This window comes from Podarcis pityusensis (genome assembly GCF_964106645.2).
Source record: "Podarcis pityusensis genome assembly, chromosome: 10".
Lineage (NCBI taxonomy): Eukaryota > Metazoa > Chordata > Lepidosauria > Squamata > Lacertidae > Podarcis > Podarcis pityusensis.
In genome coordinates, this window is record NC_138035.1 from 31,583,176 (window position 1) to 31,608,678 (window position 25,503).

Sequence of the window (25,503 nt, forward strand, 5' to 3'; positions counted from 1 at the left end):
GGCTCCAAATTCAATCCCTGACATCTCTAGTTAAAAGGCTCACCTGGCAAGTAATGAGAAGGTCCTCTGCATGAGACCTGGGAGAGCTGCTGCTGGGCCAAATGAACATCTATATATGTTGCTGTTATAAGGCAGTTTCCTATGTTCTGTGAACAGTTTGCCACAACCACAGAAGAGCCACATACTTGACGTGATTGCTATGAGCACCATCTCCCTGAGGATTCTATTCAGTGGTGTAACAGTTCACAAGTGGGGGGCATGTTCACAACTGTGGCTCAATATGCAGCAGGTTCATTTCCCCCCTGCTGCATTTTAAGCTGCATTTGCACAGTTCGCATCAGAGACAGGATGGGGCATTACCTGTTTGGTTTCCTCACCCCTGCAACCCCCCTCCCCCAGAACTCCCATTTATGAAGCTGTCATCTGTGCATGCACAAGGGCTATTAGGGCATGGTCACATGACTGCTAATCCTGCGTCTAGTTTTCTAGTCAAATTGAAGCTGCTTTGAGGAGGAGACGCATCAAATAGCAGTATTTGTCAACAAAGTATAGGGTCAGCATGGATTGTGGTTCATGTCATGGGAATGTGACTTCTAAAACTAGCAGCTGGAGCGCACTGGATGCAGAGTAACTGGCAATGTGACCATGCCCTGAGCTGTGTTTGTATCTTTTTTTTTAGGTATTTGTGAATGTAAATGAAAAGAAAACCTCAGTCGCTGGCCTGTTCACATTCATTTTTTATTTCTACCACATCCACTAGGAACTGATTGGGCCACAACGGTAGACTAGGAAGGACGACAACATATTATAATGTACTTGAGATGCTGGATAGGGTGATGCTTTTGGCAGCTGACCTTAAAGTACCCTAGACTTTTAGATCCACCTGGCTCTTAGCAACCAAGTAGGATTTGCCAAGCTCGTTGCAATGACTCAAACTGCAGTGCTCTTGCTAGATACATTCTGAGGCTGCCTTTGATTATTCCAGGAGAGAATCTTCCTTACGGTATCCAATTACATCTTCACAGCGATCTTCGTTGCTGAGATGACACTGAAAGTAAGTCACTCATTGACAGCTACCAAGCCGTCCCTATTTCACTGACCCAACTAGCCCCTTCCAAGTCTGTCAGGGAGGCAAACATACCACTTTGGGGGGGCAGCCCCCGACGGGTAAGGTACAAAAGGGTGCCATTTTCACAAATATATTTGTCAGAGTTGAAAGAGGGCAGACGCCCTTTTGGTGAATGTACATATATTGCTGCAAATAGGGCAGCAGTTTTTTGTCTGTTCAGAGCACCATCTGAATAGGCTTTGTTTGCCCATGATGATATCAGCACTTAGCTGAATCTGATGAGCTGTGAAGCATTTCAGCACCAAGGTCACTGCATGACCCCTGGCTGGCTAGGGCAACTTTAGAAAAGAGAGAACCCAGGGTGGGGAGCAATGAGAATAGCACCCAAGAGACAGATGGTAGGGCAAATAATGGCAGCACTTTGAAAGTGATTTCAGGGGTTGTGTTTTTTTCCTAAATAAACATTTCTTCCCTCCTCCAAAGAAAGCATCCAGTACATTCACACACACCCCCCATGAGTAAATATTCAGTGTTGCCATATTTCTTGCTGGTTATATTTGTACAATTGCTTCCCACAGGCTGGCATGACAGGGAGTACTGAGAATTAAAACCAGTGTTTTTTTTCTAAAAAAAATGTTTAGGGATACTCTCATTTTGACTCAAGAAAATCACCATTTTATAGTTCAAATTGGGAAAAACAAATACAGTAAATGGACAAAAGTACAAAGTTTCACAAATTGTTTAGGGGTATGCATACCCCTGTGTCCCCCCAGAAAAAAGCACTGATTAAAACCCTTTCATTTCCAAATCTCAGAACTCCATAACTTGAAATTATCTCTGTGGTGATGAAGGGATTTGTATATAGTATAAGCAGCAGCAGCAAGAAGATTATCAGGGCCTTGGTGACTATTAGCAGCTTTTAAAAAAGATATTTGTTAGAGGTGAAATCAGGCCCTCCTGTCCATTTTTTATTCCCCAGAGTTTTGGTTGTTGTTGTTTTTATTAGAAGAGAGCCAAGCATTATATCAGTGTCAGTGATCAGCTTTCCATTGACCCCTTGCCTGTTCCCATCAAGAATTCTATACCCAGGTGAAACCCTCAAGTATCTGCACTGTGTAGTAGTTCCAGGAGTGTAGCTCAGCGTTATTGCTTGACTATCACATTCTCCACACTCATGCATTCTCTCATCTCCCCTAGGTAGTCTCCCTTGGCCTATATTTTGGAGAGCAGGCCTATCTCCGCAGTAGCTGGAATATCCTGGATGGCTTCTTGGTGTTCGTATCCATCATTGATATTGTGGTTTCGGTAGCCTCTGCTGGTGGAGCCAAAATTCTGGGGGTGCTGCGAGTCCTCCGGCTGCTGCGTACTTTACGCCCTCTTAGGTGAGATCCAAAAGGCTAGTCTCCCTTCTCCTCTCTTTTGTAAGGACCCTGCTTCTGTACAGAGAAAGCTTGTGTGGACACCCAGATGTTTTGCCATGATAAAGGTTTTGGAAAGGGCAATAAGAAGGGTCAAGAGCTCAGGGCACTTAGATACAGTCTGTGATGACAAGGCCAATCAAAATAGGAAAGAACAAGCAGGGAGTGGGTGTGTATGTATCCAGAGTCAGTTTTGACAGTAGCGACGGGGGAGAATTTAGACTGAGTTTGCATTTAGGTACCTAATTTGCACTTTCAAAAGCAATATGCAAACCAAAGCACAGCTGTTCTTCGAAACTGGCATTGCTCTTAATGTTGTAATGCAATTGTCCAGCCATGTAATGTGTACAAAAATACATATATGGGGATGAAATGATGCCCTTGCTGGAAATTTGCCGTGTTGCTTTACGGGGCAAGCAGCTGTGTCGTGATACTTTTTAGAGCAGCTCTTCGTAAAACATTGAGAAAAGCATCTCTGTTCTACGTCTCCCTTATTGTTGCTCCTCACAGTGCTTCTTTTTCAGGGTTATAAGTCGTGCACCAGGCCTGAAGCTTGTGGTCGAGACACTCATTTCATCACTCAAGCCCATTGGAAACATCGTCCTCATTTGCTGTGCTTTCTTCATCATCTTCGGCATTCTTGGGGTGCAGGTACTGTTGTTAATATCGTCTATGAGAAAATGTATTATTTTAAATTATTTTTTAATTTTTTAAAATTTTATTGCATTTATATCCCACCTTTCCTCCACGGAGCTCATGGTGGTGTACATGGTTCTCTTCCTCCCCATTTTACACTCACAGCAACCCTGTGAGGTAGGCCAGGCTGAGAGACTGTAACTGGCCCATGGTCACCCAACTGAGTTTTATGGTTGAGGAGGGATTTGAACCCGCGTCGCCTAGGTCCTAGTCCAACACTGCAACTACTACACCACTCTGGTTCCTGTGTCTTTGTGTCTCATCTGCTGCATTTTTTTGTCCTAACATGAAAGCAGTTGAGAATTTACTTCTGCTTACTTAAAGGCCTGTTTTCCCATTATAATATAGACCATGGTAAAGAGGTGGATAGGAAATTTGTCAAGAGATGTGTGGCTTTTTGTCTCCTGATGAGACACGGTGGGGCACGGGATCTGGATGGTGGGCTGGATCCTTCCTTCCCTCCCCCACCCCTCACTGCAGGCCAACTTTGACAAGCAGGTGGAACCGCCTATTTGTCAGTCACCTGATAATGTATTCAAGCCACTTGGATTTCCAAGGAGGTGGCTCTCAGCACTGATCCAGCTGATGGACGCTGAGAGACATCACTTCAAAGTCCATTTGCAAGCAGTTTGAATGCAAACCACTTGCAAGCAGACTTCAGAAATGATGGCAAACAAAGTGCTGTCCCCATGGCATCTGCCTAGGAATGCATCGATTCTAATTCTTATCTATTAAATTCCTATACCGCTCTTCATCTGAAAGATCACAGGGCAGTTTACAATCTCAAAACACAAAAATGCATGCCATAATAACAAACAAAAAAATAATATCCTACACAGGTTAAAAGGCCATAGATTGTTTAATTAGCCAAAGGTCTGGAAGAAGAGGAATGTTAGGCAGGCTTCCAGCTCATCCCTGAGAATGCAGGCACAGAGAAAGCAAGAACCTATTTGGATGAGCTTGAGATGTCATATTCACTAATGAAAAGAAGTAAAAAATGAACCTCAGGAAAGGAGGGGTGGGAAGTCAAGAAGGAATTTATATTAGGGAAAAACTTTTTGTTTATGATGATAAATATTTTGGAATATTTTTGGAGATTTAATAAAAAATTAGAGGAGGGGTCATATTCACTGTTTCACACTCCCTCTTTGGTCCAGTTCTAATGTGATAGCTGGAAGGGATGCATTTCAAAATACCATATATTTTGCTCTATAGGACTCACTTTTTCCCTCCTAAAAAGTAAGGGGAAATGTGTGTGCGTCTTATGGAGCGAATGCAGGCTGCACAGCTATCCCAGAAGCCAGAACAGCAAGAGGGATTGCTGCTTTCACTGCGCAGCGATCCCTCTTGCTGTTCTGGCTTCTGAGATTCAGAATATTTTTTTTCTTGTTTTCCTCCTCCAAAAACTAGGTGCGTCTTGTGGTTTGGTGCGTCTTATAGAGCGAAAAATACAGTAATAAGAGTGCAAGGCTGGTGTTCAGGGCTACAGTAAGATTCAGCTGGACCTCAGGACCCAATGCTGAAATGGCAGGTTGACTGCTGGTCCAAACTGAAATGCTTGAGAGCGCAGATATCTACTTGCTGTTTTATTACAAAAAAAGTGTTTCCTGTTAATTCCTGACTTTCCCCCACATTCCAAGCACTGGATCCACCCACGACTATTTGAAGAAGAAGAAAGTAGTGACGTTCTCTTTTATTTTAGGCTTCTACTGCAGAGGTCTGCTGGAGTGGGTAGTGCTTCTATCATTTGGAAGAATGTGCTATGTAGGGATGGCAGTTTCATAATGTACGGGAAGTGCTAGAAAGCAGATGAGCTTCCTGTAACGTGTGAAGTCACCCTGAGATTTTCCAAATGCACAATCCAATCCCTGCCATATGGGAAAGGGAACTGGGGCAACAGATTTTTTTTTAAGTCACCACCGAGTAAATTTATGTTGAAATGTCTGAGAAGTAGGGGATATTTTCTGAGTATTTAATTCATGGGAGCAGTATGCTCGCATTCAGCAAACCCAGTAACAATTTGGAACAGAATAACTCTAGACTGGCCTGGGGAATAGAATTGGGGGCATTTTGCTTCTGCTAGTCCCCATTCAGCTACTTTCTCATTTACCTACTTCCAAATGGGTGTGAGGGGGTTAATGACTCTCAGTTCACAATGGGTCTTAAACCAGGTGGCAGTCAGTGACCGAGAGGAGCAAGTTGCCTTGACTCGTAACCAAACTCAGGAGCACCACCCTCCATTCCTAACAGCAAAATCTCTGACAAAGTGGTTTCTTCTTGCAGCTGTTCAAGGGGAAGTTCTACCACTGTCTGGGCGTGGACACCCGAAACATCACCAATAGGTCTGACTGCATGGCTGCCAATTACAAGTGGGTCCATCACAAATACAACTTCGACAATCTGGGCCAGGTAAATGTGGAACCCTCCAAGTTTCCTTAGACTCACTTTAGTCTCCCTGGTGTCTTCAGCCCAAAAGGAAGGACTGTGACCTCAGACATGGATCCTTACATTGAAGGATGGGAGGTTGTAGTACTGCTGTTGAGAGCCTTCATCTTCAGAAGCGTATCCAGTTTTTCATTACCACATTGTAAGATAGATATATCTTAAGAATCAGAATTGCAAATGGCACAGTCCATCCAACATTAAGCACTTCTAAGTCTCCTTGGTTTCAGCAGTAAAATCAGCACATTGAAACTAAACTAAACCAATCACGTTTTAATAAAAACGGCAATTAAAGCTTCAGTTAAGCATGCACTTACATGTCTATTGAGAAGTAAATACCATTGTTTAATGGGGTTGGCTCCCAGGTAAGTGGGTTAAAGAACTGTAGCCTTTACTCCATTACTAATTTCAGTGCTTAACTTTGGTTCAGATAATGCCTCAAGGTCTGGTTTGCTTTGGTTTGGTTGGTTGGTTGGTTTAAAATACTGATATACCTCATCTCATTGGAATAATATCAAGTTGGCGTACTGTACAATAAATGATTAATGCAAAGCAGCTATTCAGAAGCTGCTTTAAAAAATTCAATAAAAGCAGCATATCTCAATTACGGTATCCAGGAATCTTTCAAGTGGTCTCAGAGGTAAGAGAAAGCTGAAGACCTCTGAGACCTAAAAGAAAAAAGAATCAGAAATAGCATGTTGAGGTTCTAGAACACATAGGAACATAGAAAGCTGCCTTCTATCGAGTCACACCTGTATGAATTGTGTAGTTAAGTAACTGGCACATGGCCCCTTTAAGAGAAGCAGGCATAGCCCAGGAGGCCAGCTGCTGCAGAGCTGACTCAGAGAAGTGGCCTGACTGCAGAAGTTTGTTACCACTTTATGTAGGCTCCCAGACCTTTTCAGAAATAAAGTTCATTAACTTGGCTTGTAGTGAGTTTCTAGATAAACAGCTGAAGCCAACACACGGTGTCAGAAGTTTGATGGTAACACAAGACCATCAGTCCATCTAGCTCAGCATTGTCTGAGCTGACTAGAAGTTGCTCTCCAGGCTTCCCTTCCAGCCCTACCACCTGGACACGACAGGAATTGAACCTTCTAGATGCAAAGCAGACACCCTACTGTTGAGCTGTGGCCCTTCCATATGACATGATTTATGTGGAAAGGATAAAGAGCTATGCATTATGAGGGATTAAACTGTAATAATTAATTGAAAATATTTTCAAATATATTTTCAAAAGCCAGAATTTTAACTCTAATTCCAATGCTGTCGATGGTGCTAATCAGGATTTACTGGGCATGTAGGACAGGAAAGCAGGACCCTACTTTTGACTCTATGCATTCACCAACTCTTCTGAACAGAGTCTACACACCCCGCGCAGAAGAGCCAGTGACTGCATGGAGGGTGGCGATGGGGCCTGCCACCACAATCCTGCCTTGCAGCAGCACATGTTCAGCATGCTCTGTTTAGTTGCATGAACAGGGATGTCCTTTTCATTGGTTTACATTGTATGCTACCTTAAGAGACCTGGTGGCAAGTTTTAAATGCAAAGAAATCAATCGGGGGGGGGGGGCGGTGTTTACGAGGGACAAAGAAAGAAGGACTACGAATAGTGTGTTTAGATTCCAGTAAAGCACGTTCAGACCGGACATTAGAAAAGATCTGCTTGCAAAAAGAACTGTTGGGGAAATGAAAATGGTTGCCTAGGGAAACTGTCGAGTCTCAGCCTCTGGAGGCTCTTAAGGGAGCAAACAGAGCGAGTGTTTATGGAGGATGCTTTACATTTCTGATTAAAATATTCTAGCTTCTTTCCCTGTTTGCATCCAGTTGAAATTCACTGTCTAATCTGTATGCTTTCTTAATGGATGCTCCACACTCCTCCCATAATCTTCTCCCCATGTTGGTGGAGGGAGGCCTCCTGAAGTGTCTTGGAATCTTTTTGAAGGGTCAACTTTTGCACAGAGTGCAAATTTTCCATGGGGGAGTGAGACATGGCAGGGAAGAGTTCAGAGCCAGTTATAAAGGGATAAGCGGGTTCTTAAAAAATAATAATCAGATGCATGTCACAGTCCTTCCTAATACTTTTCATGTTTCCCTTTTTTGCAACCCCTTGGATTTGACATTTTAGCAAGGAATGGAGTGTATTTTGAGGAGTTGTTTTCTAAACCAACAGTGTGACTGAGCTGATCTGGTGTTTCTCTAGGGACGAATTTCTCAGAGGACAGCTGTCTGGCAGCACTTCCTTCTCTCTCTTCCCCCTTTTCACAGGCAAATTCTTTTCCCTCTCCCATCAACTTTTCCTGGAGAACTTTGGCAGGGTGGTGGAGGAAGAAGGAAGGAAAGAACCTCTCTGTTTTGTTGCTATTCATTTGTGTGCATCAAATAGTCAACCCCTGAACCAGTCAAAAGCTGACTCACTTTCATGTGTTGCAGGCTTTGATGTCACTCTTTGTACTGGCTTCCAAAGATGGCTGGGTCAACATTATGTACAATGGACTGGATGCTGTGGCTGTTGATCAGCAGGTATGGAACTTGCTTTACAAAATGATCATTCATGTTGCTTTCAGCTGGGTTGTTAAATAGGCTGGATGATCCATCTTTGATGACTCCTAATTGGTTTGCTATGTACTTCCCCAAATACTAGGAAGCTATAGGGGGAGTGGTTAAGTTTCTTCTGGATAACATAGTGCAGCAGGCCATTTTTCATGATTTCTCTATTGACAAAAGACATTGAGTGAGCATAGACAGATCACTCTTTTTCTGGTCAATGTCTGTTTTGCATGTGTTCATTCATAAAGCCAATCCTCCCTGTTTCTGCATTAAAAAAAAGACCTTGCAATTTAAAATGTGTATGTTTGAACATATTTTCCTAATGGTATTTTCTCGCAAAGTGCATTTTTCTAAATTTATGTCATCATGAAAACTTGCATTTCTAGATGCATTTTAGTACTTTTTTTGAGTGTGGGAGCTGCATTGCAAAATTAGAAGTGCAAACTCCAAAAGATTACCCATTTCTGACCTGCATTTTAGTATTAGAGATCAGGTCAGTTTGTAGCAGAATTTGGGAATAACAGATTTCTCAGGAGACCCTTCTAATAAGTCCTCTTGCGGTATGCATTGAACTGCCTTTCTTAATACCTGTGCAATGCCAAATCTCTCTCTCTCTCTCTCTCTCTCTCTCTCTCTCTCTCTCCAGTTCTCTATTCTCTTCTCAAAACTTGCATTTCCCCCATGGCCTTTAGTCTATACTCTTCATCCTCATTCCCAAGTGTAAATAGGCTTTAAATGCGCGTCAAGACATTTGCCCACAGTCCTCTCTCCTTCTCTTCTCTATTACTCCCTCTCACTGCTGTTTCTCTCCTGTTTTTGGCCCCCTCCAAACAAACTCTTCATTGAGAATTCATATTGATTTGCTTGCACAGAACTTACATGGGTTAGACTAATTCCAGTCTTCATTGAGCATTTATTCTGACTTTTTAATGCAACAATGAGGATTCATCCTGAGTTGCTTGTGAGATGTTTGCACATCTTTCTGTTAACCATTCATTTGCATTTTTAAAAGCAGATTTGTTGCTCTAGGGCAACAGAGTGCTTTAATCCACTTTGATTGCACAAACCAACAGTTCAAGTACTGTATTTTTCGCTCTATAGGACGCACCGGACGATAAGACGCACCTAGTTTGGGGGGAGGAAACAAGAAGAAAAAAATTCTGAACCCCAGGAGCTAGAAGAACAAGAATGATCTGGCTTCTGGGATAGCCTCTTGCTGTTCTGGCTTCGGGGACAGCCTTTGAAGCCTCGGCAGAGCAGCGGGGTGAAGGCACCCCGCTGCCCTGCAGAAGCTTTGCGCAGCCATCCCCAAGCTAGAACAGGGAGACGGAGCGCTGCGCAGTGCTCCGTCTCCCTGTTCTGGCTTTGGGCTTAGCCGCGCAGCCTGCATCCGCTCCATAAGACGCACACACATTTCCCCTTACTTTTTAGAAGGGGAAAAGTACGTCCTATAGAGCGAAAAATACGGTATATGCTCGAATCCCTTCCACAAAATTGCCAGTCTGGAGGCACCCTTAGAGTATAAATTCCTTATTTATTTAGGGTTGTATAAACACCTTGCATTGAAAGCACCTTGCTTCCCTCAGAGATTTGTCAGATTGATTGGTACTATTTTCATGCTGGGCCATTCCATTTTTACTGCATTTTGTCCTCATCTAATTTGTAGTGGGTGTAGCTTTTGTTTTCTGTGTGTGCAGACATGGCATATCTTTCAGGTAACTAGCATGGAGAAAATTGTTTTAATGCTCCCACGTTTATTCTTTTTGCATAAACTTCTGCCAATCACTGTCGTCTTCTTCTTTATCTCTTAATGGCTTTGCAGTAGTATCATGTGTCCTTTGGGGCATGATGGCAGACTCTTCAGATTGATGATCACTTGCTGCAATTCCCACCCTAGGCAGGGCTTTTCACGGCTGGCAGCTAAAATCTGCTGCTGTTCCTGTTCACTTTAATAATGCAAGATCACTTCCCTAATGCAGATGGCAGTTGCACAGGACCTAAACAGTGACGGTGATATATTACACCCACACTGTGAACGCAACTTGTTTTCTCAGTATAGCAGAATGGTTTTCAGCTGGTCTTGTTTGGAGAGAACCATTTCTAGCACAACCTCACAACAGTTCTAGGGCAGCCAAAATATGCGTACAAAACGGTTTTTACCTACATGGGAATAAGGACAGGTGAATCTGTCAATTTTTGTTCTCTCAGTTCAGTTTTGCATTTTTTCAAACTGATTTTCAGTTCTCCACACCTGTGCAGCAATTCGTGAGTTTTCTTTTAAGGATCCATATAAAATTTCACCAGCATTTTAGTGTGGATTTCTCCTATTGGACAGTGTTATTTACCAATGACACCGCCTTCTCCTTCTTAATTCTTGTGAGAGTTCTTCACTCTCCTGTTACATATGCAGAATGACTCCCACCACATACAAGGTTTCTCCCCCTTTCCAGTAAAATAAAATAAAATTTCATGCTGGATTTGTTCTAAAATGAGTGAAACATTTTTTTAAAAAAATCAGGGCTTTGTTTTTAAAATAAACTGGAAAATCCTTAGACTGTGAACCTCAACCCACTTACCTGAAACTTAGCCTCATTGAATTTAATGGGACTTACTTACTCAGAGTAGACATGCATAGGATTTGACCGTTCCATTTCTCTAGCTAAGCCTCATTACCCATCTGGAAATTCTCTTTGGCATCTCAGGCGGCAAATATACACACAAGGCTGCAAAATTACTTCACTGAAAAATGCTGTTGTGCCTGTACTAATTTCTGATACTTAATGACTTGATAATAGTGATCGAACATTAATAATTTGTGTATACATTGCTAAACGAGTTCTTCAGAGAATTATTGTAATTATCCTAGTCTTCTTCTCTGATACTGTAATTATTATTCTTGTATTCCAGCTACCAATATTATTAATCTAAATACTAATGCCACCCCCACACAGAAAGACACGCATGTCAAATCCTTTTGGGACACTGTTTCAATAAGCTCTTAACAATGCACTCCTGGTTTGTTTCCTCCCCAAAAGTTTAGAGTGCAGGAAAAAATGATACTGTTTTGGAATTTGATCAAGATCATCATGTGCAATAGCCCGATAAATCTGAGAGCTTTAAAAAAATAATTTTAAGCACTTTTTAATTGAGTGGGAGAGGTTAAAAATTAGTTGGACTGATTGTTTTGCTTTTCCTCTGTACTTCATATAAATTATGAATATTCCATGCAACAAACCTGCAAGATATGCCACTATTATTATCCCTTTATTGTAGATCACAAGGGTAGGACTGAGGATGAAATACGGTGACTTGACCTGAACACTCAGTGAAGCAGGAATTTCCCAGCTCAATATTCATTCTCTTCAACATGACACTGCTCTAGTTTCTTTATTGCTGCCCTATTAATTAAAACCATCCTCATGATGGACAGAATGGATGAATGTCACTGTGATGGCAGTACTTTTGTTCATACATATATATGCACCATGCCTTTCCCAGTAGCAGGAAAGAAAAGAACAGGCAGTCAAGGAAGGATTGCCTGTAAACTCTCCTCAATAAATCACAAATATCACTCTCCAGGGCTTGAGGGGAGGGAGGATGTGTCCTGCACCACATTTCCATGAAGTTTGGGTCTCCCATTGGTCATAAAAATCATAAATTATTGCCGTCTTCCTTGCTTTCCAGAAATCTCCGATTTCCTTCAACAAAATCATCTTCTTGGTCTTTCCTCTCATAAAGTGCTAACTACAGCCCCTCTCTGTCTATCTATCTGTCTGTCTGTCTATCTGTCTGTCTTTTTAATTCCAGCCAGTGACCAACAACAACCCTTGGATGCTCCTTTACTTCATTTCTTTCTTGCTCATCGTCAGCTTCTTCGTCCTCAACATGTTTGTAGGGGTGGTGGTGGAGAACTTCCACAAATGTCGGCAACACCAAGAGGCAGAAGAGGCCCGGCGGCGGGAAGAGAAGCGCCTGAGGCGCCTGGAGAAGAAGCGTAGGAGTAAGGAACAACCTAAGTGTTTTGTTGGTTCGTAGGCTGAAGTTTTCTGAGAAAAAACTTATCATTTTTTATTAACGAAAAAACAACGAATACAACATTGATAACGCAGGTGACTGCATTTTACCTCCACAGTCAGAGGCAATAATGCTTCTGAATACCAGTTGCTGGAAACCATGGGAAAAGGGAGAGAGAGCTGTTGCTCTTGGGCTTCTCACAGGCCACTGTGATAGGCCATTGGCCTGACCCAGCAGGTGCTTATGTTCTTAATGTGTCAAATGTCATTGAGCATATGCCCAGAAAAACCCTGTTAACATCACCTGTTCTTTGGGTAGACGGGGCCCATGGCTATCTCTATCTCTTTCAGTCATCATATTCTAAGACAGCCTTGGAACCAAGAGAATCCCGTTTCAATGTGCCTCTTATTTGTGCGTGTAGTTTTGTGTGTACATGATTTAATGAGAAAAGCACGCATACCCCAAATGCACCTGGATGTGAATTAGTCCAGCCTTTCCTCTCCCCTCATCTGCTCCTTAAACCCCTTTGAATGCACCTCTGTCCCAAAACCATGGAAGTCCCTGTAACTTCTCCTTACTTCAGATTTTCCTTTTCTGGAGATGCTTGCTTCCTCTGCTCATTTGAAAACTCAGTTTGTTGGAGCATGAAATGCTGGTTTAGTATCATTTCTACAAACACAGGACTAACAGATTCTTTCTGTCCCTCTCCTCTCCCCTCTCCTCCCCTCTTCCCTTTCACTTACTCACTCTCATTTCTATTTTCTTCCCCGTCTTCTGGTTCCCTTTTATTACATTCTTTTTTCCCTTTCCTCTCACCTCGCTCCCCTTCCTCTCTTTCCATTCTTTCCTTTCCTTTCCTCTTCTCTGTTCTTCCTCTTCCCTCCCTCCCTCCCTGGATTGCTCCCCTTGCCACTCCCATGGCAGAAGCACAGCGCTTGCCGTATTATGCCACCTACTGCTCTGTCCGCCTCCTCATCCATTCGGTCTGCACCAGCCACTACTTGGACATCTTCATCACTTTCATAATTTGCCTCAACGTTGTCACTATGTCCCTGGAGCACTACAACCAGCCAATGGTGAGTGAGTTCAAGGGACTAAATCCCACCTTTATGCCTTCCTCCTCCTTCCTTGTTCTCCTCCCCTTTTCACAAAGAGCTGCTTTTTACATAAAGTAGAAAATAGATGTCTAGCAATTAGGAGTAAAACGTGGCAGGCATTAGAAGATGAGTTGGGAACAGGCTACAGAGAGAACCACAGTGGTACCTTGGGTTACAAACGCTTCAGGTTACAGACTTCGCTAACCTAGAAATAGTACCTCAGGTTAAGAACTTTGCTTCAGGATGAGAACAGAAATTGTGCAGCGGCAGCGGGAGGCCCCATTAGCTAAAGTGGTACCTCAGGTTAAGAACAGTTTCAGGTTAAGAACGGACCTCCGGAACGAATTAAGTTCTTAAACAGAGGTACCACTGCACTTACAAAGCAAAGAACAGCAGGTCCCCTTTATTACAAAACTTGCTTCATTAGGGCATGTGTCTGGTCACTATATAGTTTCACTAGAGCCACATGCTATATGATCGTCCACCTTGCCAGTTGAAAAGTTCCGTGATGAATATCACTGTGCAAAATTGTCCATAAATTGAACCAGAACTAACAGGATAATTACAGCAAATAGGTACAAACTAATGGCGGGGAGCTCATGTCTGATGTTATAGGTTTGTGGGGGACAGATTCCCCTAAATTCCTGCATGCCAGATACTCCCCATAATTTCTGGAGTCAGTAAAAGTTAGAATTAATCAATGTTCGATTAAACTTCGCCAAACATGGAAAACCCCTCAATTTAATTATGCTAACGAGCCAAGCCAGCTTTGCAGAGCTAGCTGGATGGGCCATTAGCAGAGGTCAAAGGCCAGTAATGGCCCATTCAGGAAACCATCAGAGGGCAAGACTGCCAGGCAAGGGAGAGTGGGGCCCCTTCTTTTCTGGGTGCTAGTGTGCAACCACAGTCTCTGTTGTGTCTCAAAAGGGAACACAGACCCTGCTAAGCATGTCTGCAACCCCAGGACTTTGCACTACTCATGGTGATTGGGGTGGCATGCAACCCTTATTTTTTCCTCTTTCAAAGTGCAGTTTGCCAGATGAGATGTATATTTCTTAATCCAACCTGTTTGCTACTCCTTGTTTCCCATTTCGCTTCATGTCCAAAGGAGTTTGTCATCTGGTGGGGTGGGGGATGGCATGATCCTGGAGAGAGAATCCTTCCTGTCTGTTTCTCCTAAACCAGAATGATGCTGTTACCAAAACACACACAATATTAGTGTGGCTTAGTTGAAGAAATGAATTCTTGGCTCTCAGAATCAAATATATATGATATAAGATTAAAAGGTCTTTTCCCTCTGGGTAAGTACATCCTGCTCAGTTCTGTATTCACGCATGCCAGGAAACCTCTGCCTCCAGAGCCTGCTGTCTTCAAGAGGCAGGGTCTTTAATTTCTAAGATCTGACGTGGCCAGAACTGCAGTCATTAACTCACCTTCTCTTTCTGTTAGACTTCAAGAACAATTTTTGTCAGGATTCCTATGGTTAATACCTTGTATCTCCTCCTGCATCCCAGTTTCTTTTGGGTTTTGCTTCTAAGCTCATCATCCTATCTCCTCCCTCCTTCCTTGTTACACCCGTCAAATCTTCAAGTAGGAGACATCTCTCTTCGCCTCCTTGTATGTCACTTTCCCACCTGTTAATTATGCTGGCATAATGGAATGCCTATAAAATGCTTTAAGGTGGCTCAAGCATATGGAACTCCAGATATGCCAGACATAATTATCCGAACCCTTTCTAGTGAGTTGCAGGAGCTTCATACAATTTTGAAAAAGTCTGCTAACTTCTTCAAAAAACCTAGTTTCCCGCTTCCTCAAAAAAGATGAAGAGCTGTTGCCCATAGATTGTTCTCTTTGGAGACCCCTCATTTATTTACTGATCAGTTAATTTGTGAAAGCTGTCCCACTGTACTGATGCCAGAAGTGGCATGTAATGATGTTTGGATCCCTTTCATACCACCCACCTTCCAATGATACAATCATTCAGATGAACAGAGATTGTTCAGAGCAGAAGCATAGCTTGATAGCCCTGTGGCACAGAATGCAACGTGACTCATTTCCATGGAATGCAGTATGACTCATAAGCCTGCATCTAATACCAAGTCCTGTCCTGGTTTAAACTCTACTACAACATATTTGTGATGAGATTAATACTTCAGAAACAAGGGTGCAGTCTTACCACAGCATCCCTTAGAGCAAGCCCTTAGAGCTACAGCCACTGCCCTGGCCAACCTGTTTCTTCTCTCAAGTGCCTCTGAGCCCCCTTCTCCAGTGTTGTTTTCAGTACTACTGTTTCCCCCCTGAAATAATAAACATCTTCACCATCATTAATACTTCTAACCCAGCTGTCACCCTGCAAGATCACAGAGCAGTAGACAACAATGAAATAAACACATCACAAATACATTGAACCAATAAGCAGAAGCATTAAACCAAGTACATGTATAGCAAATCAACTCTCTTAACAGTTCATTCACACCATACATTTAAAGCACATGGCTTCCATCAGAAAATCCAGGGAACTGTAGTTTGTTAAGTGTGCTAGGAAATGTAGCAAGGTGAGGTGTAAATTAGTGTCCCCAGGATTCTTTGGGGGAATCTGTTCGAAAAACGCCTGGGAAGGCTACCACCACCTCTCCGGTGGTCACTAACTTCCAACAGAACTCCAGCAGTACTGACTAACTTCCAACAGAACTCCAGCAGTACTGAGACTTCCTGTCTCACGCTCTCAGACACTCAGACACTCACTTGATATAAACAACATAGTGCTACTTGCTGTTAGGATAAAAATCCTAACAGAATTCAGGTGCATTAAGTGAGCTTTAACACTCTTCTCCTGAATGCCTGCCCAAAGAGAGAAGTCATCCATTAAGAGGACCACAGCTTTTCCACAGGGAGGGAACTTTATAACCAAGAAGGCCACCACAGACCCTTTCCTAGGTCACCACATCAGGAGCCATAGTAGTTGCTAGGGCTTCCTCTTCAGATCTGGGGAGATATTGTACAGACCACTTGTTTTGCAGCCCCTTCAAAAGACATGTCCTCAAAGATTCTCCTCTCACACAAAAGAAGGGGGATTCACATAACAGCAATGTAGGTAAGATGCATTTACATGGCTGTGCAAAATTTGGCATTTGTTGTTTGGGGTTTTTTAAGCCATGGAAAGCTGCTACAGAAACAATAAAAGACCAGCCAGTCATCATGGAAGAATGAATCGTGTATGAACTGTAAACAAGGTTGGGGACTTCCGGGGTGGCGCCATCGGTAATGGCTGATTCCCTCTGACTCGGAGGGGACCGGCTCTGCGGAAATCGGGTCTGTACCGCTACGGCGAAGCGGGGACCCTTCAAAAATCACAGGCGGGTGAAGCCTGTGACCGTGGGACTCGGCGGGCACCTTTTGCGCCCCCCCAATTTGCAAAGGAGCCCGATTACGGGTTCCGGAGTGAAGCGGGGAAGCGGCGCGGTGCTGTGAGTCAACTGCTTCTTCCGTGGAGCGAAGCCGCACAGCCGTTACCGGAGAGCGCTACCTTTTTCCTGTGACAATTTGTCTACAAAACAACGATCCGTGAGTAGGCTAATTTGGGAATTAAAGGAGAACAAAGAATAAAGAAGTAATTTGATACCGAAGCGGAGAGGCATAAACAGGAAGTCTGCCTTCCGTTCTTAAAAATAGAGTAAAGCAATGAACTGGCAAGCTAAAACCTTGAAAGATGTTTGAAAAGGACTATAATTCTATCATCAAAACAAGCGATTTCCCCCCTTGATTGCAGGAGAGGAGGGGGGAAAGGTGTGAACTGTATTTTCCTGCAAAAAGAGAGAAAGGGAAGCTAAAATCCACCGCTTAAACCCTGGGAACGGGCTGCCAATGAACAATAAGAATGCTGTACTGTGAAATGCGCTATTGGTGAAAGTACTTTCTGACAGCTAACTTGGCAAGTGAGATACAAGTAGGATACAATATTTCTGGCAGGCTTCTCCTGGTTTCAAAGTAACTGGAAAATAACTGAAAATTGAAACTGTCGTCTATTTTGTGAACTGGGGGGATTAAAAGAAAAAAGGTTATTTATTTTAAGGTAACAACTTCAGACTGCTACTGTGTCCCCCTAGAGGAAGTTTGAAACTGTTACAATAATAACTGGGCCAGGGGAATTTTCCACTTCAAAACAAATTCTGGTCGTGGGATTGACCTTGGCCTTATCTAGAGTGTTATGGCAAATGGAAAAGAGAAAATAGATTTGCTTCAGGAAAAAACAACGAGGTCTGGTAGATCATTTCGCCCAGACGTTGGGCTGCAGCGAAGAGCATCAACATCTGGCCCTTCTGGCCCTTCTGGCTTACCAACAGGGGCTGCATTGGTACAATCTAAACCCAAAGGAATGGCATTCGAAGATGCTTTAGCTCAGGCACTAGGTAAAATTAATGAATCTCTGGAAAAAATAAATAAACAAGTAGCTGAAGCATCAGTTAAAATTGATCAAAATACCACAAGTATTAACAATTTGGGACAGAAGGTAAATACTAACACAGAAACCATTGAGAAATTGCTACAGGAATCTACTTCGACCCGAAAGACAGCTGAAGAAGCAAAGGAAATAGCAGTTGCTGTAGAAGAGAAGATACCACCGATACACAAGCAACTTGAAGACCACAGGTTAATATTGTCTATGATTGAATTGAAGGAGAAACAAACGAATTTGAGGATCAGGGCCGTACCTGAACTTGAGAAAGACAACTTGACTGACTTCCTTACCCAGGAATTTGCAGACTTTTGGAATCCAGACTTGGAGAAGGACAACTTTAAGATAGTGAGCGCTTTAAGGCTTGGAAGAGGAGGGAAGAACAGGGTGAGAGACTGTTTGATCACCCTCCGAACAAAAGAGGAGAGAGACAAAATCTTGAGTCTGCACTACCAGAAGACTTTGGAAATACATCAGTCAAAGGTGGAGATATTTAAGGACATTCCGAAATATCTTTTGGACCTTAGATCCAATTATAGAATCTGGTTGCCCTGCTGAGAAGCAACAAAATCATCTTTAGGTGGGAATTCCCCCAAGGCCTTTCCTTTAGTTTCAAAGGAAGAAAGATAAAAATAAGATCAGAGGACGACAAAGAAAGATTTTTGAGAGACCACGGAGAAGACCTGCAGAAAGAAGCTGGAGAAGAGTTAAGAATACTAGAAAGAGGAACTTTAGACATACCAAGACTACCTTTTGAATTAAAAGACCGCCTGGAGAAAGTGATACCACCGACAGAACAGGAACAGGCACTTGGTGCAGTTGGAGGAGAAGTAAAGTAACTACATCATGGCTCTGCAACTACTAAGCTGGAATTGTAATGGTCTCAACTCCCCTCAGAAAAGGAAATCTGTGTTTCATTTATTAAAAAAGGAACAATTTGACTTGATTTGCTTACAGGAAACACATGTAACAAGGTTACACAGGAAAGTATTGATTAACAAAAGACTGAGCCAGGAATTTATTTCTTCGGATAAAGTTAAAAAAAGAGGAGTAGTGATTTATGCAAAGGAGAGACTATTACCGGAATTTATCTTCAAAGATGACCAAGGAAGATTTGTGGCAATTGAAATTCAAATACAAGGAGAGAAATTCTTAATAGTAGGTGTTTATGCACCAAATGAGGGGAAATCTGAATTCTTTAAAAAGTTGCATGAGACCTTGATGGACTATTTGGACTATAATGTGATTTTGATGGGAGATATGAATGGAGTGGTATCTACACATATGGACAAGGCACAAAGACAGGTAGTCACTAAGGATGGTAGACTACCGAAAACCTTTTTTGAGATGACAGACAACTTGGACTTAGTTGATATCTGGAGAACAAAGAATCCCCTGGCCAGAGAGGGAACCTTCTTTTCTGAAGCCAAACTGACATGGACAAGAATTGACCAAATATGGCTAACTAGAGGAATGGCACCAAAGACAAGAAAAGTGGAAATCTGCCCAAAAACCTGCTCCGACCATAATGCTGTTAAGATGGAGATGAAACTAACACCAACCGGCTCCTTCAGATGGAGGATGAATGATGCCTTATTTAGAGATGAAGAAGTCATTAAGAAGGCCCAAAAAACCTTGAGAGACTATTTTGAGATAAATATGAACACCAATGTTGAAAAAAGAGTAAACTGGGACGCAAGCAAAGCTGTTATGAGAGGGTTCTTGATACAACAGCATGCATTAAAGAAGAGAATTCAAAATGAGAAGGATAAAATATTGGAGAAAATAAAGGAAAGTGAAAAGAAATTGAGAGCAAAACCAAAGTCGCAAGAGATTTTGAGAGAAATAAAGTTATATCAAGTACAATACATGAAAATGAAGAATCAGGAGATAGAATGGAAAATTAAACAAATGAGACAAAAGATATTTGAGTCGGCTAATAAATGTGGGAAATTGTTGGCTTGGCAAATGAAAAAAAGACAAAAACTAAATACTATTACAAATTTAGAAGTGGAAGGAAGGAATATACAGAACCCAGTTGAGATTAGAAATTGTTTCCAGAGGTATTTTAAACAACTATATACACAAGGGCCACAGAAAGAAATTGATGTAGACCGATTTTTGAAAACAAATGGATTACAAAAAATCTCTCAAGAAAATAAATTAATGCTGAACTATAAAATAACTGAACAGGAGGTAGAAGGTGCCATTCAGAATATGCAACTAGGTAAATCTCCAGGACCGGATGGACTGACTTCTAGATACTACAGATCCTTGAAGGAATGGCTAGTACAACCTTTAAAGGAAGTCTGTAACGAAATAATGGATGGGAAAAGGGCACCAGAGTCGTGGAAAGAAGCGTATATTACACTTGTACTGAAAATAGAGACTGAAAAGACCCAGCTTAAGAACTACCACCCCATATCACTGCTCAATGTGGATTACAAAATCTTTGCAGACATTTTGGCTAAAAGACTAAAAAGAGTCCTAATGGAAGAGATACATAAAGATCAAGCAGGCTTTCTCCCGGGTAGACATTTGTATGACAATGTGAGAAACATAATCAATATTTTAGAAAAACTACAAGTGAATATAAATACCAAGGCAGTTTTGATATTTGTGGACGCGGAGAAAGCCTTTGACAATATTTCTTGGAGTTTCATGAAGAAGAACCTACAGGGGATGGGGGTAGGCCAAGGCTTTGAAAACGGTATAAGTGCAATTTATTCAGAACAAAAGGCTAAATTAATTGTAAATAACGTGGTGACGGAGGAATTTAAGATAGAAAAAGGGACATGACAAGGTTGCCCAATCTCCCCATTGCTATTTATATCGGTCCTGGAGGTCCTGCTGAATATGATTAGAAGGGACCAATTGGTTAAAGGTATACAAGTCGGAGCTAAACAGTATAAATTGAGAGCATTTGCAGATGACTTAGTATTGACATTGCAGGAGCCAGAATCTAGTACTAAAAGGGTTTTGGAACTGATTCAAGAATTTGGTCAGGTTGCAGGATTTAAATTGAATAAGTTAAAAACAAAGGTCTTAGAGAAAAACTTAACTGTGATTGAGAAAGAGAGGTTTCAGAATGAGACAGGTTTAACAGTGGTTAAGAAAGTGAAATACCTGGGGATTAACATGACAGCAAAAAATGGGAATCTATTTAAAGACAATTATGAAAAATGCTGGGCTGAAGTGAAAAAAGACTTAGAAATTTGGTCAAATTTGAAGCTTTCACTGCTAGGCCGTATTGCTGCGATAAAAATGAATGTATTGCCTAGAATGTTATTTCTCTTTCAAACATTGCAAATTTTGGACAAAATGGATTGCTTCAAGAGGTGGCAGAGAGATATCTCTAGATTTGTCTGACAGGGCAAGAAGCCTAGAATAAAATTTAAAATACTAACGGATGCAAAGGAAAGAGGTGGATTTGCCCTGCCAGACCTTAAACTTTATTATGAATCAGCAGCTTTTTGCTGCCTGAAAGAATGGCTGCTTCTTGAAAACACAGACATTTTGGACTTAGAAGGTTTTAATAATGTATTTGGATGGCATGCATATTTGTGGTATGATAAGGTCAAAGCACATAAAGCATTTTAAAAACATATTGTCAGGAAAGCATTGTTTAATGTCTGGATAAGATATAAAGACCTACTGGAAAATAAAACCCCAAGGTGGCTGTCACCGATGGAAGCGAAAGCTCTGAAAAAGCTCAATATGGAGGCCAAATGGCCAAAATATTGGGAAATTCTGGAACAAGAGGGAGATAGACTGAAATTGCAGAGCTTTGAGAAACTAAAAAACAAAGTGCGAGATTGGCTTCATTATTATCAGATAATGGAGGCATACAATTTGGATAAGAAAATAGGCTTCCAGGTGGAAAAATCAAAATTAGAAACAGAACTGTTAGAACCCAAAACTAAGATTTTGTCAAAGATGTATAACTTGCTGTTGAAATGGAATACTCAGGATGAAACGGTTAAATCTGCTATGATTAAGTGGGCACAAGATGTTGGACATAATATAATGATGGCTGACTGGGAACAGTTATGGACCACAGGTATGAAGTTTACGGCATGTAATGCCTTAAGAGAGAATATTATGAAAATGATATACAGGTGGTACATGACACCAGTGAAGCTTGCAAAAATCTGTCACTTGCCCGATAATAAATGTTGGAAATGTAAAGAGACTGAAGGTACATTCTTCCACCTTTGGTGGACTTGCCCAAGGATCAAGGCTTTCTGGGAGATGATCTGTAATGAAATGAAAAAGGTATATAAATATACCTTCTTGAAGAAACCAGAGGCTTTTCTCCTGGGCGTGGTCGGCCAATTGGTGCCAAAGAAGGACAGAATTTTCTTTATGTATGCCACAACAGCAGCAAGAATACTTATTGCAAAGTATTGGAAGACACAAGATTTACCCACTCTGGAAGAATGGCAGATGAAGGTGATGGACTATATGGAACTGGCGGAAATGACTGGCAGAATCCGAGACCAGGGAGAAGAGTCGGTGGAAGAAGATTGGAAGAAATTTAAAGACTATTTACAGAAATATTGCAAAATTAATGAATGTTAGAATGATGTCAGAATGAAATTAAGTGGTCTTAGCAGCAATGTTATAAAGGTGTATGTACAAATGGATTGTTAACAGATGAGAATCTAAAGTTATAATATGTTAAGTTAAAGGATTAAGACAAAAACAAAGAGGGAAAGGAATTGCTGAATTAACTAATAGAACTGGAATACAAAAAAGGGAGGTGTGAGGAAGTCAGGGAAGTAAGGAAATGAAATGTAAGTTATGGAAAGATCGATGTGTGTTTTTTTAAGTGTTTTTTATCTTTTTTCTGTATTTTGTATTTTGTATTTTTTTCTTTTTTATTTCTTTTTCTTTTTCTTTTCTTTTTATCTATGTAATTTTTTCTTTGAAACTTTAATAAATATCATTTTTTTAAAAAAAGGTTGAAACATGCAAATCTTCTCAGCAAGGAACAGAACAGAAAGGAACTAAATGTTAAGATACTTGAGGTATACCGCTGCAGACATAGTCTTTTGATAGCTCAGTATTCAAGAATCCAGAAATATGTAGATATATTTGTAAAGAGTAGCAGAGGTGGGTTTTTCTCCTACAAGGAACACTGCTTTCTCCTGCCTTCACTAGACCTCACATACGTTCAGCTCCCAAATTAAATTCTGGCTGTGTCTTCCTTGTCACCCCATGAACCAGGTGGGATGTCCACTTTGGCTGCACACAAACAATACACTTAAAACACATGACTCCTCCCCCCCCCCCAAGAATCCTGGAAACTGTAGTTTACCCCTCACAGAGCTATGATTCTCAGCATCCTTAACAAACTCCAGTTCTCAGGAATCTTTGGGGTGGGGAACATGTTTTAAATGCATGTTATGTTATTGGATGCTTACTATTTGTTTATTTGTTGCATATATATACTGTCTTTCTGCCAAGGCACCCAAGACGGTTTACGATTTTGAAATATTAAAGCAATCAAATTATATAAAGGTAAAATCAGCACTGCAGTGGAGGAGACCGTCAGACTCAGCAAGCCCTAATGTTATAATTATAATTATTATTATGTTTCCCCCAGCCAGATGTTGTCTTTCCCTGCCTCCATCACTCTCTTTTTCTTTCTCAGAGGGCAGACGGTGTCCGTTGAGCCCTTTTTATGGGGTAGTTTTCTACCCCAAATGTGATCTCCAGTGTATCTTGGGGTAGTCATTTGTTCAGCGTTTTGTTTAAAGTGGGAGAGGTTACTTTTGAAAAATTGCTCTGAAGAAAGGGGCGTTATCACTGACACAGGGACTAGTCAGTTAGTGCTTGTACGCATTAGCATTTGCTACAAACTGGTGGGTTTGCTGCAAACAGCTTTCCTGAACTCAGTTGAGGAGAAGAGATTGTGCATGTGCGCAAAATCAGTAAGTGTGCTTCCACACCTTCCTCCTTTTGATTCTCACAGACCAGTTAGGGAACTTGATGACATTAATGTTCCCTTTTCTTTCAATTCCTAGTCTCTGGAGACTGCCCTCAAGTACTGCAACTACATGTTCACCACTGTGTTTGTCCTGGAAGCGGTTTTGAAGCTTGTAGCCTTTGGGCTGAGACGCTTCTTCAAAGACAGGTAAGTTGGAAGGAATGTGAGTCATACCCTGTGGCACATAGAAGATCAGAGGTGACACATTCTGTGTTTGGAATACCATTCACTACCTGAACTACTGTATTTGAATTAGCATGAACTTGGGGAGAGGGGACTCTGACCACAGACATTTTTACAAAGTAATGCTTAGGGCACCCTTCCTCACTGGGTACCCTCTGGGAGTTTTAGTTTCTGCCTCCCATCATCCTTGACCATTGGTCATGTTGGTTGGGGCTGATGGGAGCAGTAGTCTAAAACAGCTGGAGGGTGCCAGGTTGGAATAGGTTGGCTTAGAAGGAAGCCTCTTTCCCTGGAAGGAAATACAGATGACATGGCTATCAAGGCATTCCTTCACTCAGTGGAACTCTCCAGTCATTTCCCACCACCTTGGCCACCACTTTGCCTTTATAAAGTGTTTGCCTTCTATTTATCTCTTAGCTCCTTCCCTAGTCACCATTGCTCAGGGACACACTTACCATGTCCCAAATTCAGTCCAGTTAAAGAATCTAAGATATTGGGGCGGGGAATGCTGCTGCCAATCAAAGTGAACAATATTGAATCAGTATAAAGCATTTTGATGTATCATATTTAAAAAATGTGCCTCCCCACCTGCCAAATAATAATCAAATGCCATGCAAATATAAATTCTCATCCAAGCAAACAGAACAGCCAAAATAAAGGATGTCCGTTTGCTTAATTGGCATGCTCTTTTATTTAATTAGCAAACACAGATTTGCATGTTTTGTTCCATTTTTTTTTAAAAACGGAACCTTTGATAAGTACAGCATTACAAATAACTTGTTGATAAGCTGTGCCCAGTTTGAAAGTGTGTCATTTATGAAAATTGTCAAAGGAATAAATTGATTCCCATCTCTTAAAGGTGGAACCAACTGGACCTGGCCATTGTTCTGCTCTCAGTCATGGGCATCACACTTGAGGAGATTGAAATAAATGCTGCCCTTCCCATCAACCCCACCATCATCCGTATCATGAGAGTGCTGCGTATTGCCCGAGGTGAGCTACAGAGGGAGCTACAGAGCACAGACTGAACAATAGGCGTGTTTCAGGAAGGATGAGGAAGGGCTGTGGCTCAGAAGTAGAGCATACGCTTTGAATGCCAAAGGCCCCAATTTCTATCCTTGGCACCCCCCCCAACAAGGTTGAGAAGGACTCCTTGCCTGAAACCCTGGAGAGCCATGTCCAGTCAGTAGACAGTATTGAGCTAGATATACCAATGGTCTTCCTATATTCCTATGTTCCTAATGTATTAGTAGGAGAGTAGATTGGGGAAGACTAAGCAACTTGGAGTCTCTGTGCTAAATCACATGTTGGGCCTCACATGCCCCTGATGCTTGTGAAATTTGTCATCTTCTGTGTGTGTGCAAGAGCCACACAGATGCAGTCATTCTGGCATCTTTCTCCTACCATGCTTATCCAGTGTGACTCTTCAGCATGCGTAGCAGGGCTCTTCTGAACACCTTGCAGGTTTCCAGTGCTCTGAATTTTTCACAGAACTATGAATTTGAGCAGAGCTGCTTTCTCATGTGATGACAACTGAGTAACACTCAACTAACTGGGACTTTGCCAGACATACTGCCAGACATTCA

The 25,503-nt window shown here is 41.8% G+C and overlaps 1 protein-coding gene across 6 annotated transcripts in view; it reads left to right on the forward strand.

Annotated features, from left to right (window-relative positions):
- Window positions 1-25,503, forward strand: part of CACNA1I (calcium voltage-gated channel subunit alpha1 I) — a 376,571-nt gene that overhangs the window by 323,850 nt on the left and 27,218 nt on the right. For all 6 annotated transcript variants that reach the window (XM_080971347.1, XM_080971348.1, XM_080971349.1 and 3 more), the window contains 9 exons: window positions 986-1,054; window positions 2,267-2,451; window positions 3,012-3,138; window positions 5,467-5,592; window positions 8,059-8,148; window positions 11,983-12,175; window positions 13,114-13,265; window positions 23,772-23,881; window positions 24,777-24,910. In XM_080971347.1, the coding sequence (XP_080827473.1) occupies window positions 986-1,054; window positions 2,267-2,451; window positions 3,012-3,138; window positions 5,467-5,592; window positions 8,059-8,148; window positions 11,983-12,175; window positions 13,114-13,265; window positions 23,772-23,881; window positions 24,777-24,910 (1,186 nt within the window). The remainder of the gene's footprint in view (window positions 1-985; window positions 1,055-2,266; window positions 2,452-3,011; window positions 3,139-5,466; window positions 5,593-8,058; window positions 8,149-11,982; window positions 12,176-13,113; window positions 13,266-23,771; window positions 23,882-24,776; window positions 24,911-25,503) is intronic.